General features: G+C 41.7%; 3 protein-coding genes across 7 annotated transcripts; 1 reads left to right on the top strand and 2 right to left on the bottom strand.

The window, feature by feature from the left end:
* Nucleotides 1-145: 145 nt before the first annotated feature.
* LOC116731581 (LIM domain-containing protein A-like) lies at nt 146-2,561 on the bottom strand. Its single transcript, XM_032581410.1, has 3 exons — nt 1,848-2,561; nt 1,623-1,770; nt 146-1,166 (listed from the first exon to the last, which is right to left on the bottom strand). The coding sequence occupies exons 1-3, from the start codon at nt 1,885-1,887 to the stop codon at nt 146-148; spliced, it is 1,209 nt and encodes a 402-aa protein (XP_032437301.1). The 5' UTR covers nt 1,888-2,561.
* A 3,312-nt stretch (nt 2,562-5,873) lies between these two features.
* Nucleotides 5,874-7,716, top strand: apoa4a (apolipoprotein A-IV a). Its single transcript, XM_032580355.1, has 3 exons — nt 5,874-5,985; nt 6,062-6,212; nt 7,010-7,716. Exons 1-3 carry the CDS (start codon nt 5,952-5,954, stop codon nt 7,587-7,589), a joined length of 765 nt encoding a protein of 254 aa, XP_032436246.1. The 5' UTR covers nt 5,874-5,951; the 3' UTR covers nt 7,590-7,716.
* Nucleotides 7,717-8,341: 625 nt separating this feature from the next.
* tomm40l (translocase of outer mitochondrial membrane 40 homolog, like) lies at nt 8,342-15,487 on the bottom strand. Of its 5 annotated transcripts, none has more exons than XM_032580351.1 (9): nt 13,803-15,487; nt 12,407-12,720; nt 11,762-11,854; nt 11,581-11,682; nt 11,401-11,506; nt 10,463-10,585; nt 9,601-9,677; nt 9,432-9,534; nt 8,342-9,305 (listed from the first exon to the last, which is right to left on the bottom strand). In XM_032580351.1, the coding sequence occupies exons 2-9, from the start codon at nt 12,707-12,709 to the stop codon at nt 9,166-9,168; spliced, it is 1,047 nt and encodes a 348-aa protein (XP_032436242.1). In that variant the 5' UTR covers nt 12,710-12,720; nt 13,803-15,487; the 3' UTR covers nt 8,342-9,165. The 5 variants fall into 5 exon arrangements, with proteins under 5 accessions (XP_032436242.1, XP_032436245.1, XP_032436241.1 ...); XM_032580354.1 differs by lacking the exon at nt 13,803-15,487 and having other exon boundaries at nt 12,407-12,474; nt 12,544-13,352; XM_032580350.1 differs by lacking the exon at nt 13,803-15,487 and having other exon boundaries at nt 9,432-9,528; nt 12,407-13,353.
* Nucleotides 15,488-16,112: the final 625 nt, after the last annotated feature.

The raw sequence follows: 16,112 nt of genomic DNA, 5'->3' as shown, positions 1-16,112 counted from the left end.
CGCAGACATTTTACAGAAACAAAAACAAATTATATTGACTTGAAAAAATATGTCTCAATCAATGTGTTTTAGTATTAAAAGTGAAAATAAGATGCTTATGTTTATGTTGATAATGACCCTTGGATGAAGCCACTGTCGAATCCATTCAGTCGACCTTTTGCTGACTCAGGAGTATCCAGTCTCGCCACAGACTCTCCAGGTCATCCTTCAGGTGATCTGAGTCTTTAATCAGCTGGCCGTGGGGTTTTTTTCCTTGAGGAACCATTTTCCTGTTGATCTTTGCGGTAGTCTGGACGAGTTCCATCTCAAACTTCCTGACCAGGGAGAACAAGGTGGTCTTAAAGGCTTTCATGCTTTCATCTATTTTCTTCTTCATCTCAGGTCCACAGCTGTGGACAGGGTGACCAGGAGGATGATGGTGGCCAGGAAGTTTGTGACCATGGTGACAATGATGGTAGCCATGATGGTGGCCTTGATGGTGACCAAGATGGTGGCCATGAGGTTTGTGACCATGATGGTGACAATGATGGTGGCCAGGATGTTGACCAGGATGGTGGCCAGGATGTTGACCAGGATGGTGGCCAGGATGTTGACCATGATGGTGGCCAGGATGTTGACCATGATGTTGACCAGGATGGTGGCCAGGATGTTGACCATGATGGTGGCCAGGATGTTGACCATGATGTTGACCAGGATGGTGGCCAGGATGTTGACCATGATGTTGACCATGATGGTGGCCAGGATGGTGGCCAGGATGTTGACCATGATGGTGGCCAGGAGGTTTGTGATCATGATGTTGGTGATGGTCACAATGGTGTGCATGATGGTGAGTTTCCAGGAGTTCAAAGCACCTTTTCAAATGCTCATTCAGCTCCTTGATCTTCTCCAGCAGCGCCATCTTCAGGCCTCTGGGGTCCAGGGCTTCAATGTAGTGGCCTGCCAAGATCTTGATACCCTCCAGCTGCCAGCGGATTTGAGCCACCAGCTCCTTGGCGTGGAAGTGTATGTCATATTCCAAATGGTGCAGAAAGTCGTGGAGGTGTTGCTGCAGGTGATCTACCTCTTGGCAGAACCTGTGGTAGAAGTGTGTGCTCCACATAACTATATGAGCGTACACGAGGCGGAAGAACTTCTGGACCGTCTCGACGCTGTGTGAGATGAGGGAGCTGCAGAACCACAGACAGAACTCTGATGAACAACTTGTTTCTTGACACTTGAAAAGCTTTTCTCAGTAGATATATATCTATATATAACAACAATATTATTATTATTTTATTTTATTATTATAACAATTTGATTATTATTATAAATAGTAATAATAATGATAATAGGTATTATTAAACATGTAAAATTACAATTAATGAAACAAATAAATAAAAGAACATAGATTTTTAAAAGAATAGAATAATTGATGAAAATTAAATTATGGATTAAAAATATTTAAAATAGATTATTAATGATACATACAAATAATAACCCAAAAATCTAAAAGTAAAACACTGTGACTATTGAAATATGTTTGTTTTCTTAAGTTTAGATTTCTATAGCTTCAGCATTAATGAATGTTCCCTTTAAATATTTATCCATTTTTTATGTAGAAAAGTTTTGAGGTTTCCTCTTACCACAGATACTGTCCTGGATGTGAATGTCTGATGTCCCACACATAGTCCTTTGGGGTCAATGTTGACTTCTGGACATAGTCCCAGTAAGCGTCCTGCGCCATCTTTACCTGGCATCTAGACGGATGGTCATACTGTCCACCATTACAATCTGCAGAGACAACACAGCTTAAAGCCTTGTTTTCTTCTCCTTCTCAGATTTTCACCAAAGCATCAAGATTGTCTGACCTGTGAGGAAGACGAGGACGAGGATGACGAGGATCTTCATGGCTGCCTTGAAAGAGAGCCAGAGTTAACGCTTTCAGGTCCGGGTTGATCCAGAGGAGAGACGCTGAGGATCTGGAGTCCTTCCTGTCCAGCCAGTCAGCCGGCTGATGGACGCTGAAGGTGTCTTCATCAGTATTTATAGGCAGCAGAGCTGAATGGAGGAGATGCTGAGCCCAGAGCTGCCACAGCTCCATGAACGTCACGCTTACAGAGCTGATAAAGGAACGAAATGCTGATATTATTCATTAGGACACAGTGATGACACTGATAATTAATCGACACTCTGTTGATTAATTATCAGCAGAGACACCAAAGTATCAACATTATTGTCCGAATCTTATTTGTGATTCAGCCCAGTTATTTTATTTGGGTCAGAACCTTGAGGTTCTTCCACTAGAACTGAACATTTTCTGTGTTTGAATCAATCTGTCAGGTTTTACTCATCTACATAACAATTAATGATATAAGTTATACATTATATAACTAACTTACAGAGTTTCTGTTAAAGGTGATCATTTGCCCAGTGACAGTTTATGGAGATATTTGTTTTATCCCAGAATAACCACAAACTTCAGTGTTTATCTGAGACTTTGTGACAAAGTGAAACACAAAGTAGATGGAAAATAAAACAATTTTTTGAGGTTTCTTCAGTCATTGTAATACAGGCCATTCAAGAGATCTTTCCTGCCAACAACCATCAGTATCTAAATAACTCTGAAGAATTTGAATTAATACGAGTTACAACAACATTTAATTTCCCTTTGGCATCAATAAAGTATTTTAATTATAATTAGAAAAATTCATTGAGTCAGGTCTGTTGGTCCTCAGATTTGAGCATTAAAGCCTAAAGAGCCTAAAACAAAAGATTTGCAGGTTGTGTCTGTCGTATTGCAGTTCCATGTCATGAAAATGTCCAAAAGGTGTTCATGTTTAGAAGGACGCTAATGTTAGCTTACGTGCTACTGTTAGTATGTGAGCTACCAATGGTGTGTTGACTAACATTTACTTACTCCACTCAGCATGCAAGCTTTACATTTACAGTATGTAATTTTTATTTTAAAAAAAACTTTTTAAAACATATTTATATGAGCATGATTGACAGCGCTAAGACCCTCCTTCTGGCTCTGATTGGTCAGTCAGGTGTGGCTCATTCCTTCAGACCAGGGGTCTCAAACTCCAGTCCTCAAGGGCCGCTGTCCTGCAACTTTTAGCTGAGCCTCTGCTGCAGCACCTGAATAGAATAATTAGGTCATTAAGGCTCTGGAGAACTGATCTACACAAGGAGGAGGTCATTTAGCCATTTCAATCCAGCGTTTTGTACCTGTGGCACATCTAAAAACTGCAGGACTGCGGCCCTTGAGGACTGGAGTTTGACACCTGTGCTTCAGACGGTAGTAGCAGCTCCAGGAGGAGATCGACCTTTTGACAGGTTTTCTCTCTCAAACTGTCACAACATGGTGACAGTTTTAACAGATACATTTAAAAAAACATATTTTTATAAAAGATACTTACTCCTGCTTTTACACATAAGCTAAAGCTAGCTAAAATGCTAATATTGGCTTAAATGCTACAAATAGCATGTGTACTATTCACAGCATATTGACTAATATTGATTTACTCCAATTAGTAGGTGAAGTTGAGCTTTCATATCAGTATCAACTAAAATGCTAACGTTAGCGAAAATGCATGGAGGCTCTTAGTAGCATGTTGACCTACAGTGTCCGTACTCTGTTCAGCTAAAATGCTAATGTTAGCTTATGTGCTACCATTAAAACATGGAGTATCAGTAGCATGTTAGTCATGTGGAGCCTGCGTCCCACTGCATGCTTTCAAGAGCTTTAAATGTGTAAGGAAAGTTATAAAAACTGAGACTTTTATTTTGATATTTTCTGTAAGCTTGCTTTTAAAAGGCCAAACTAATCTCTCATGTATGTAACAGTGGTTTGGTTAAACCAGGTATGAAAAGGCTAAAGCCAGAATCATCTGCTGTGGGAAATATGAAGGCTTTTATTTTGTTGATTTAATCTTCTTCCTTCTCTAACTTGGTGATTTTAAAATGTAGAGACAAGGTGTGACCTGCAGGTTCAAAGCAAGCTGGACTTCCAGAACCTCAACAGAACCTCAACAGAACCTTAACAGAACCTCAGAAGTTCATGCAAAAGGATCCCAGACCAAGAACTGAGGGGCAAAAATGAACATAGTTTCCAGAAGCGTTTCCAATTAAAATCTACATTTTTGTTGATCTGATGTAACATTCTGATTTTCAGAGACACATAATGTTGGGTTTCCATTCAGAATAATCAGACCTGCAGAAAATAACAGCTTATTTCAAACAGGAAAGAAAAGTAACTAAATAAATACATTTTCAGGGTTCAAAGGTGCCAAGAGCGACTGATGAACAGATTTATCAGCTTCACTCTCAAAACCTTCAGCAGATAAAAGCAGTTTGTTCCGATCCAGACCCGGGTAATCAGCCGTGACTGTTCCTGTCCCCAGAGGGATTGTGGGTCATGGAGATGTAAGCTGGACTTTGATCCGTTCTGCCGTCTCACCCTGTGATAATCTGTTCCGGAGCGCTGCGTGTCCCGATACAACCCAGCCGGCTGATAAGTTTCCCTCAGAGGAAAAGAAAACTGCTGATAAACTTGTTTCTGTCTGACGTCCACAGAAGAACCTTGAAGAAACCCAAAGGAATCTGAGACATGAGTCACAAATGAATACACCCGTAAATGTGACGCACAACAGCGATGGACGACAAAGCGGCTTCTCTCGGCCCAGGACTTTAATTCCTGCTTCTGAACGATCTGATTGGACCCTGGGAAAGATTATTGATGAGCTCAAGTTGTTCTAAAAGGAGTTAGCCTACCTGAGAAGCTATGCTAGCCCAAAATAGCATCCCAATGCTAAACATGTTGCTAATGCTAATGTCCACAGTCCACGTTTCTAAAGAAGCTCCAATCTGATGGTTAAAGGTCAATAACACATTAAAATCTATAAATATATTTGTTTGTGACCTCATGTGTTTATTTATTCAATAATTTCGCAGCAGAAAACGTTTTAGAGTTGAAATGTTGCTTATTTTGTTGATAAAAGATTTTCAATTAAAACGTGATAATTAATAGCAGACGCTGCAATTTACTTGATTAAACATTTGACTTGAGTCCCTGACTAGTTATTATCACGTCATGCGGGTAAACAAGTTTGTTTCTTTCAAACTGAACAAATGAACAATATTGACTTTTCTTCTCGTTTTTAACCCAAACTTATAGACTGAACTCGACACAGAGATGATAAAAACTAACGTAATGTTTTTAAAAATAGATTCAGACTTTTGATTTGTGAAAACATGCTATTTTTCTTCAAAAATATATTTTTTAGAACATTTCCACCAATATCTTTTCCCCAAACCTCCTACCATGTTGATTTAATGAACCTAAAAATAGAAATAAAATGATGGATCTTTCAAAATCAATATAGATATTCATATACATTTATGAGAAGTTGTCTTTTTTTAAGGTAATGCAGATCTAAATTAAAGGATAAAGTTCACTCATTCCTGGTATATAACTTTTTACAGTGTAAACCCTACAAAAACAATTTCAGGAATTATAGAGAAATACTTTCTTCATTTTGTACTCAAACCTTCAGCGTCGTCACGTCTGGAGGCCTGGAGCTGCTGCCATTTGATTGGCTGCTTCATTATCAGGTGTGCCTAGTAAAGTGAACAGTTGGTTTACTGCTACATTTTGTCTTGAGACACTTTTAATAGTATAATAAACCTAAACAGTTTTGTTTCTGAGTGCTCATTTGGTTAAATGTGTATTTTCTCGGCTGGAACCGGACCGGCAGTCGGGATTCCCGCCGGTAATCCGGTGCGTGATCCCGCATTGTGATGTGGAATGACAGCAGGGACAGGAATGCGTCCAACGGGGCAGCTGCGGCGGGACTTTGCCCTTCAGCCGGGGGCTATAAAACCCCGACCGGGCCGCCGGGGTAGAACACACCGACCCGACGCTGGAGGAGAACCCTGCTGCCTCTGAAAGGTGAAACCCAAAAGGCCCAAACATGAAGATCCTCGTGGTTCTGGTTCTGATCTCAGGTGAGCGGATCTTGACGGTTTGAACCGATTTAAGCCGATCGGCATCGGGGATGCTGACGTGACGTTTCCTCTGCAGTTTGCAACGCCAACATCCTGTGGCAGGAGCCTCCCAAGAGCAACATGGAGGTGGTGAAGGCCGCTTTCTGGGACTACGTCGCCAAGGCAACGCAGACCGCCGAGGACTCCCTGCAGCAGATCCGGGACTCCGACCTGGGACAGGAAGTGAAGTAAGAGCCAGGCCTGACGCGATAACGCGATACGATAAACGATAATATTATTGTTTTGAGATCATTTTAAGGTAATATACTGATAATAATGGAAAATTATCATCTAAAAGATAAATAAGCTTTAATTTTATAAGGAGCACTAAACTCTAAGCGGATTTAGGTCATTGATTAAAAAAAATGTTGAAAAGAGGATACTCAGAAATTTTGAGATTAATCTCAGAAATTTTCTTTTAAAAAATTTTGAACTTGAAAATTTCTGAAAAAGTTCAAGTTGGAAACTCAGAAATTCTCAAATTTTTTCTAGAAATTTCGAGATTAATCTCAACATTTCTGAAAATCTTTTAAACTAAATCTTTTTTTTAAAATCTTTTAAACTAATTTTCGACTTTTAGAGCTCTGAAGTGTTTCTGTTTTACTGACACTAATCTCAAAATGACGTTATTCTCATATTACGACTTCATCCTTGCAACGCTGCTACTTTTTTCTCGTACAACTTTGTTCTCACATCATGATTATTGTTGAAATACTTCGTCTTTATTCTTGAAATGCTACAACTTTTTTTATCCTATACGACTTTATTCTCACAATTTTATGACTTTATTGTAATTACATTTTTTTCTTAGCCTGGCCCTGTCGTAAAATAAAACGGATTATGAAGTCTCTGCAAAAAGAATATCCCTTCAAATATATCAAAATGAAACTTATCATGTGATTAATAGATTAATTGATAAATTTCTTACTTTTCAGTTTGATCTAGGCAGACAGATTTCTGAAGCGCTTTTTTTTCTCGTTCCCAGTGCAAAGATCTCCCAGAGCGCCGACACCGTGAACCAGTACGTGGCGTCGCTGCGGACCCAGGCCGCGCCCCTGACCCAGGACTTCCTGACCCGGTTCAGCCAGGAGGCGGAGCAGCTGAAGGCCCGGCTGGAGGGCGACGTGGCGGCCCTGGGGTCAAACGTCCGGCCGTACGGCGAGCAGCTGGTGGCCAAACTGCAGGCGCAGGTGGAGGAGCTGAAGCGGGAGGCGGCGCCATACGCCGAGGCGGTGGACGGAGAGGCGCTGAAGGCCGTGCTGCTGCAGAAGAGCCAGGAGCTGCGGGCCCAGCTGGAGGCCGGCGCCTCCCAGCTGCAGGCCCAGATGGGGCCCTACGGCGACCAGCTGAGGGGGAAGATGGAGCAGAGCCTGGAGGACTTCCAGCAGAACGTGGTTCCTCTGGCGCAGAGCTTCGAGACGCAGGTGGCCCAGAAGGCCCAGGAGCTCCAGCAGAGCCTGGTTCAGAACGGCGAGGCGCTGCGGGCCAAGCTGGACGCCGGCGCTCAGGACCTGCAGGCCCAGCTCACCGCCCTGTGGGACGCCTTCACCCAGAAGACCCAGTAAACTGACTGTCCACGCGTATTTATTCTGGCTTCAGCCACAGGCCCTTATTTAATAACCTTATGCACTTAACTTCATCTTCTGATCTTCTGTATTTAAATTGACCAAAATAAAGCTGAATCCTTAAACATTTTGTTTCTGCTTCCAATTCTTTTAGACATTTTTTCTTATTCAATTATAACTTGTTCTTATCGAATCATTTCAATTGATTGAGATGAAATGTTTTTTATTTCAAGTACCTTGAAATGACACAAGCCTGACTTAAGAGACTGAATATAAATGCACACCACACTTTTCAGATTTTTATGTTAAAAAACTATTGACTTATTTTTCTTTTGTATTATTTTTTTTAATTAATTTTAAATACTTTAAAATCTATATTCAATAACTTTTTCTTCAGCTCACATGATTTCATGTCGATCTGTAACGTTAAACATAAAAGTGTGGCTGAAAAGAACAAAACTAAAAATATTTTGAGTGTTAAACTTCCTGATTAAACACGTTTGAAACAATTCTCTTAATGGAGTTAATCAAACTTGAATCAATTTGAATATTTTAAAACTTCAGCAGAATTGGACCAGAACCGACTGAAGGATACAGAGACAGAATTGTTTATAAGACATTTTATTTTACGGTATTTCTATCTCATCTGTTCCAGTTTAAACAGAACCAGAAATAAAAAGGCAACAGAACCGATCAGGACGGAGAACAAACAGCTCACTGCTGGTAAAGTCACACAGTAACAAATTAAGAGCAAAGTTTTGGTTTATTCAGCCGCTCATTTATCAACACCCGTTAGGAAGATGAGTTAGCAGAAGCATTAGCCTGCAAACTAAACTATCAACTTGCTAGCTAAATATTTAGATAAGTTAAATATTCAGTTAGGGAAGCTAAATATAACGTGCTAGAAATTAGGGTATTATAAATATATAGCTTGCTAGCTAAAGTAGGTTTGGCTACCAAGCTATATATTTAGGTTCATGTTTAAAATGTAGTTCACAAACTAAATATTTAGTGTGGTAACCAAATATTTGGCTAGCAAGCTAAATACTTAGTTAGCCCATTAGCTTAAATAGCTGCTACTTAAGCTATTTAGTTTACTTTGTGAACTAAATATTTAGGTCCAAGCTAAATATTTCATACGGAAAATAAATAATTTGAAGCTGAATAATCTGAAACTAAATATTCAGTTTGCAAGTCAGATATTTAGCTTCCTAACTACATATTTAGTTTGGAACTGTAACATTTCTAATGTATAAATAACATGGAGAAAATCTGACTCTGGGAAATGAACACACAGTTTTTCCTGTTATGATTAAATAACCCAAAATATTGCTGCTAATTTTTTACAGTGTAACTTTCCAAACGGCTGATCCTACAGCTTTGTGGGTGAACCAGATGGATTAATATTTACTTAATAACAAGAGAAGGCTTCCATTAAAAACAAAAACCAGGACTAAGACTCAGAACAGGAAGTCTCTGCTGAACTTGACCTTCTGCTTAAAGCTAAATTTGATCCTGAACACTAACAGCTGGATGCAGTAATCAGGCGGACGGGCAGGGGGCGCCAGAGGAGGCGCTAGCCGATCACGACGCCGAAGCCGCAGTGGAATTTGTTCTTCTGGTGGTTCAGGAAGGAGCAGAGCACCAGGGAGAGAGGAAGTGGGAGGAGCTTCTTCTCCAGCGTCGCTCCGACGACCCAGTTGCTGTTGATCACACCTGGAGGCAAAACCCAGAAGAAGAAGCATCTGCTTTGTTGTTTCATAACAGATTTGTTATTTTATGCAGATTTTTAACTGAAATAACAGAAACTTGAGCATCAACAGGTAGATGAAGCTCGCTGACCTTTGAACTGCAGGTTAGCTTCGGGAACATCCAGCTGGTAGCCGAACGTCATGCTGCTGTCCTCCAAAAAGGAGCCGGTCTCCAGCTCCACGCCGAGCTGCAGCTGCACAAACAGAGGCGTTCAGGAGGAGCTCAACCTGGACGGCAACGCGACGGGGTCAGAGGTCACCTTGTCGCTGGCTCTGTGGTAGTACGACGCTTGAACGCTGGCCCAGCCGAGGGTCAGCGCGCCGACAAAGTTACTTCCTGTAGAGAGAGACGTAAACAGGAAACTGATCTGGACTGGTTCCAGTCTGACCTAAAGAACTGGGACTTGTTTGCACTGGGACCTGCAGGGTCCTTTAGAACCCAGTAGAACAGGATTAGTGAGGGAAGACGTCCGCTAACGCGCTAACAGCAGAGCTCATGTTTCACTTTCATTTTGTTTTACCCAACTGAAAAAAGGAAGATTATATTGTTTTTAATCATTCTGTTATTTTTTGTTGTATTTTATTTTTATCATCTTTACTTTATCGCTTTAGATATTTTTGAAATAAATGGAGAAAATCATGACAGTTTTTCTTTTTTATTTAGGAAATTTTTATTAATTTTCAACATGGTTGAAATTAGCACTTTAGCATTAGCGCCTGCTGTTGAATGCTACGTTGGCTTAGCATGTTAGCAGAACTAATGTTTATAGTTATTGTTTTAGGAAAAGTGCAGCTAACTTTTTAGTTAGCATTGCCCACCACTGATCAGTAACCGGAGATACAGATCTACATCTCTGGCTCCCCTGGCTAACAGACTTTAACATATGGGTCTGCTTCTGCATCTCCAGAACCAGAACCAAGCGTAGAGAAGCAGCATTCAGCTTCTATGATCCACTGATCTGGAACAAACTTCCAGAAACTTGAAAACAGCAGAAACTCTGAGTTCCTTCAATAATAACGGTCTGATTCAAACTTTTTATCCCTTTTCCTTCCTCTGCTGCTGTCATGGCTCTTTGAACCGCCTTGTTGCTGAATCATGCTAAGCTAATAGCCTAGCCTCACCTGTGTACCTGCCCACTAGCGACAGAAAGGACGCCTCGTCTCCGGGCCGACGCCGATACACCAGCTGTCCTCCCATAGCCAGAGCCGGAGTTACGGACTGCAGGTAGTGTGTGATGACCATCCCTGAAGGCAACACAGCAGGAAACACAACAGACTCAAAATGGGAAAGACAAGAGAACATGCCAATCAGAAATAGGATGTAGATCCTCATAAATCAGGAAATGGCTACAAGAAAACCTCTTTTGGTGTAAACAGTTGAACCCATGAAGGCTGGACGATGAAACGTATCACAACTTTCATATCAGTGGAGGTCAGTAATTATTGATTAGTTTTTGTTTTAAATATCTGAAATACTGCAAAACCTTTTCTGTTTTATCCAGTTCTCACTTCACGCTGTTACTTGTACTATTTATTTCTTTATCTTTGTATATTATGAATATACACATAACCTGCATCTTAACTCGAGTCGAGCAAATCTTAATCTCGTTGTAATCTGTTGATCACAATGACAAATAAATCTTATCTTATCTTATTTTTAAATTTCTTTAGCAGTTATGAGGCAAACCTGAAACTGCTGCTGTGCAGCTGTTGCTAGGCAACCAAAGAGGGGGGTTAGGAACTTGAAACTGCCTGTTACCCAGTAGGTTGTTGCTAGGCAACCAAAGAGCGAGTGAGTTAGTCAAAGCCACCCAGCTAGCTTAGCTAACTGTTAGCGGTTGAGTGGCTAAAGCTTTTGCTCTGCCTACCTTCTCCCAGCTCAGTGAAATTATTAAACATTATACAGATTTTAATCATGTAAACAACACAATATATACATTGTTATTGACTGATTGTCCAACCCTATCTCCATGGCAACCATAAGACGCTATCTAAATGCTAATTGGTTGCTCAGGACACAGTGGACCTGCCACCTCGAGCGTAACCACGCAGCTCGGTACCAGAATCGTCGAGGACGTCTGGGTTGGTGAAGGCTACCGCCGCCGTGAAATCCTCGCCCCTGAACTCGGCGTCGGCCTTCCAGGTCACGAACGTCTGCTGGTGGGTCTGACGACAGATTTACTCCGTCAGCAGCTGGAGAGAAAATCAGAACCACGGCGAAGCGGAGCGGTTCTGCTCACCTGGAAGACCACTTTGGACCGGATCCTGTCAGTGACCCGATGGATGACCTGGGCGTTCAGGCTGCCGCTGCTGTCCACGTCGCCCACCAGGACTGGGTAGAACTGAACCGGAGAAACGACGACTCACGTTCCAGTTCAAAACCCAAACACGAGACAGGAGTCGGGTTTTACCGCCGCGTACCTCAGCAGGACCGGCCTGACCGGATCCGACAAACACCGTTCCGAACCTGTAGCCAGAGTCTTCTGTGGAGCTGAGCTGCAGAGAATGATTCACCTGGAAAGATCCGGTTTGAAAAGCGTTTAAAAGCAAAACGGCCGATTAAAACGTGGAGTCTGGATGTAACCAAGAGAAAACAAACGATTCCCAAACAGGTTCTGGCTTCAAGGAGGTTCAGACACTTTTAAAGTTCAAGACCTTTCGAGGAAAGTTTTCCTCCAGCACTGAGCTTTGGAGATAAAGACAAAAATCTGGTGAAATCTAGCAGACCTAAAGCAAGAAAAGCTCATTTAACTCACGACAGAAAAAATCTAATCTTTTTATTATCAACTGGAGTTAATGTTCAGATTTAGGCTCGTCATCAAACGTTAGACTAGACTTTGCTAAAACTGTTCTTGGTACACATTTGTTTGTTATTCATCCTAAATGCAAAATGTTTGTTTTTTGTACATTTTTGGCTAAATTACTGCCCTGAATATGTTGTTCTTTATTGGAGTGTCTATTCTCCAGTTAATGATTAATTGATTACTAAATTAGTTAACGCTTATTTTAACAATCCGTTAATCGTTTGAGAGCCGACATGCGTTCCCTTGCCGTTCCCTTGCTGACCTGGAAGTGTTTGCTCAGCGCCTTGTTCAGGACGAGTCGGACTCCGTTCACCTGCGTCGGGAAAACCTCTGAGGAGGAGAAGCTTCCGGTTACCTCCAGCCGCAGCGCAGCGTCTTCAGACGCGCCGCTTCCGTTACCTTTACATTTCTGATGACACTGCTCAAACGCTCCGGGGTTGGGCAGAACGTTCTTTGCCTCCCGCTGCGGTCCGGATCCGGTCGCAGGAGGAGGGAGCGGAGGCAACCCGAAGCCCGGCGGCAACGGCGGCGCCGGTGCGGCGCTGGCGGCTAAAACGCTGCCCATCCTGGGAGACGCTGAGGAGAGAAAGACCATAAAAACCCAGAACAGGATCTGGGTTTCCTTAAAGACAGAACGGAGCAGTTAGATTTGAAAAATATCTTTATATTAGCTCAAAATGTGTTGCTTCTTTCAGCCAGCTGGTCAGCAGTGTACAGCAATGAGGACTGGAAAGGTTCAGAGCTCCGATATGGAGAGTAAAGACAAACATAGAAACCAAGCAAACAAGCCTGTGGCAATAATTAATTAATCAATAATCAATTAAAATGAGCTTAATTTCCTTTTATGATTAATATTTTTTAAAGGACAATTTTATTTGCAGAGACTTTAGAATCAATTTTTATCCGTGGTTTCAATTATTTCGATGTTTGGTTGTAGTGTTTTATTTTATATATTTAAAATATGATCAAGTTTATAATTTAATGTTTTACAAAATTAAAGTTCATTGATTTTTGAGATCCAAATATGATGCCAAATGCTGCTGGACGATAAACCGTTATCATGATAAACGATAATATTGCTGTTTTGAGATCTAATGGTAGAACACATTCTCCAAGATCAATAAACTTCAAATTCAACAGGAACTGGAAGACATTTTAAATATCCAAAATAAATAAATAACAAATAAAATGAATTATGGAGTCTCAGTAAACAAAATTGTCCTTCCAAAAAAGTTTAGATTAGACCAAAACACCAGACTGAAGACTTTTAATCTAGATTTTGGTAGAAAAAAAACTATAAATCATGCAAATGGAAACTATTGAGCTTGTTTTAATTGATTATGGATTAATTTGTATGCTTATTGCAAAAGTCCTACGAATAATCGCCAGAATAATTGATAGAATAGTCATTAATTGCAGCTTTAGTTATTAGTAGCTGAAGCTCAGAGAGGTGGGACAGGTGAATCATACTGAATATGATCTCAGGTACATATTGGACTGTCCCTCAGACAGCGGCCCATCCCAGCCCAGGACCCGGCTTCAGATTCAGCTGCAGGTAAAGCCTGAATGACCGGACCGGAGCTCCATCACTGACAGCAAATCTCAGCTAAACCGAGTCAAGCAGCAGCTCAAAGAAAAAACACGGATTTTTCACTCACATTGAGGTTTCCAGAGGCTGCGGCCAAACGTCCAGTCCACAACGCCAGAAAAAGCGATGAGACGCACAAGAGCAATTATGATTAGTCCAAACAGCTGTCCGTTATTTTACGTCCGTCAGTAAGAAACGCGGAGTGGTTTACAGATGGTCATAAACCCCCGGAAAGCTCGTTTCTTCCGTTTAATCACCAGTTACAGACAATTCTGACCCTCACAACATGGCGGCGCTGCTGAGAGCTCAAAGTGAGTGTAGCACGTCATGCTCGAATTCTATTGGCTTAGCGTAGCCAAGACCCCTTGACGCAGTAGGAGCTGAGCTTTCTGATTGGACGGGCTGAGATTCGGCGGTACGAGTCAAGTAGGAGAAAGAAAAACAGTTTAAAGGGGGGAAATGGCGGCAGCAAAACCTGCGAAGAGTCAAACTCGGGTCTGCTGGTGACGGAGTTCTGCCTCATTTCATGTTACTGACAAAACTGGATATGAATGTAACACAATAAAATGTTAACTTTGTGTGGATGAAAGTTACAGTAAACTGTTCAGAAATGACAATATGACCCAGATTGACAAAATGGTTGCAAGGATTATGAACCAAACCGTTCCAGTTCTCAAAACCTTCAACAGATGCAACAAGATAAACAGTTAAATTAATTTCATTCATAATCTCAACGTGGAGCCGTTTATTAAAGTCTTTGCAATAAAAACCAAACAGGACAAAGTAATGTTCAGGCCAATTTATTGAATTTTTAAGTCTCTGCATGTTCTTCCATGTTACACCAGTAGAGGGCAGATTGGTCAAGTCAAAATGAACAAAATTACATTTTTCTACTTTATCCGATCAAACTTATAAATTTTTTTTTGGAGGAGGAAAACAAACCGACTTCCTGAGGAAAAAGTCCAAATTGAAGGAAAAGCTGGAGGCCGTTGGAGCCGAAAGAAGGTTTTTAAAATCATGAAGCCTCCAGCAGTCTGGAAATCCAATTTAACTTTGCTTTAGAGAAATCCACATCATGGAATCAAAAGTTTTAGTTTGGTTCATTTTCCTCCTTTAGGAATTCGCATGAACCCGGATCCAGTTCCAGTTCTGGATTTAGTTTTATTCCAGATCCCCCCCCCCAAACCCCCACCACCCCCCATTGGCGCTCCGACACAAAAACACAAAACGAGTAGACAGACGAAACGTTCATCACGACCTCCTCTGGTTCCCAACAATCGGATCTTTTTAAAGCTCCAGGGGTGGAAAAAGTTCGCTTTATGGTCCAGAGCAGGAATATTTAGCTTAGCTTCTGGAAATTATGTCAAATCGGAATAAAGCAGAGAGTTTGGATCCTAGACCTGGAACCCAGAGGAGATAATGATTGAATGATCGGCAGGGATGTGATCAGGAAAAAAAAACAAAAAAGGAAGATGTCTTGTCAGAAAGAAACTGTTTCTCTGGAGGAGGTGGCGGATCGGAAAACTCGACAGAGATCACATCCCCGACGACAACGCGTCTGATCAGACATCCGATAAAACACAAACAGAATCACCAACACGCAGCTTCACGTTTTTATCGTCGTTCTGATTTTGTTCCCGGCTTAGCGGAAACTACATGTGGCAATTCCCATCCGCTCCACACATACACACACACGCACGACGACAGACACACACACACACGCAGACAGACACACACATACACACACACACCGACAGACACACACACACCAACAGACACATGTTGACAGACACACACACACCAACAGACACACACACACACGCCGACAGACATACACACACACACACCAACAGACACACACACACACGACGACAGACACACACACACACGCAGACAGACACACACACACACGCAGACAGACACACACCCACACGCCGACAGACACACACACACACGCCGACAGACACACACACACACGCCGACAGACACACACACACACACGCCGACAGACACACACACACACACGCCGACAGACACACACACACACACACGCCGACAGACACACACACACACTTTGGTTTTGCTTCAATCCTGAAAATCAGTTTCAAGAAAACAGAAAAACTAAAAACTCCTCCTCTTCCTCTGATGAAGCCAAACATTTTCTGCTTTCAATCGGAAACTGGAAACAAAATTCGCGGTTTCCCTGTTTGATTTCTAACACCTCAGTCAGAACACGGAAAACCGTCGCAGATCTTTCCAGAACCGCTCTGGTCCGACTCCGCGCTCTGTCCGGCACTTAAAACAAAAACGTTTTGGTGTAAAACTTATTCTAAATCAACGATTTGTGTCCTGATTTAAGTACCAGAGAGAAGCCTTAAGA

The sequence above is a fragment of the Xiphophorus hellerii genome, chromosome 13, assembly GCF_003331165.1.
Source record: "Xiphophorus hellerii strain 12219 chromosome 13, Xiphophorus_hellerii-4.1, whole genome shotgun sequence".
Classification (NCBI taxonomy): domain Eukaryota; kingdom Metazoa; phylum Chordata; class Actinopteri; order Cyprinodontiformes; family Poeciliidae; genus Xiphophorus; species Xiphophorus hellerii.
Note: the sequence above shows the minus strand (reverse complement) of the source record. Positions and strands in the feature narration are given on the sequence as shown.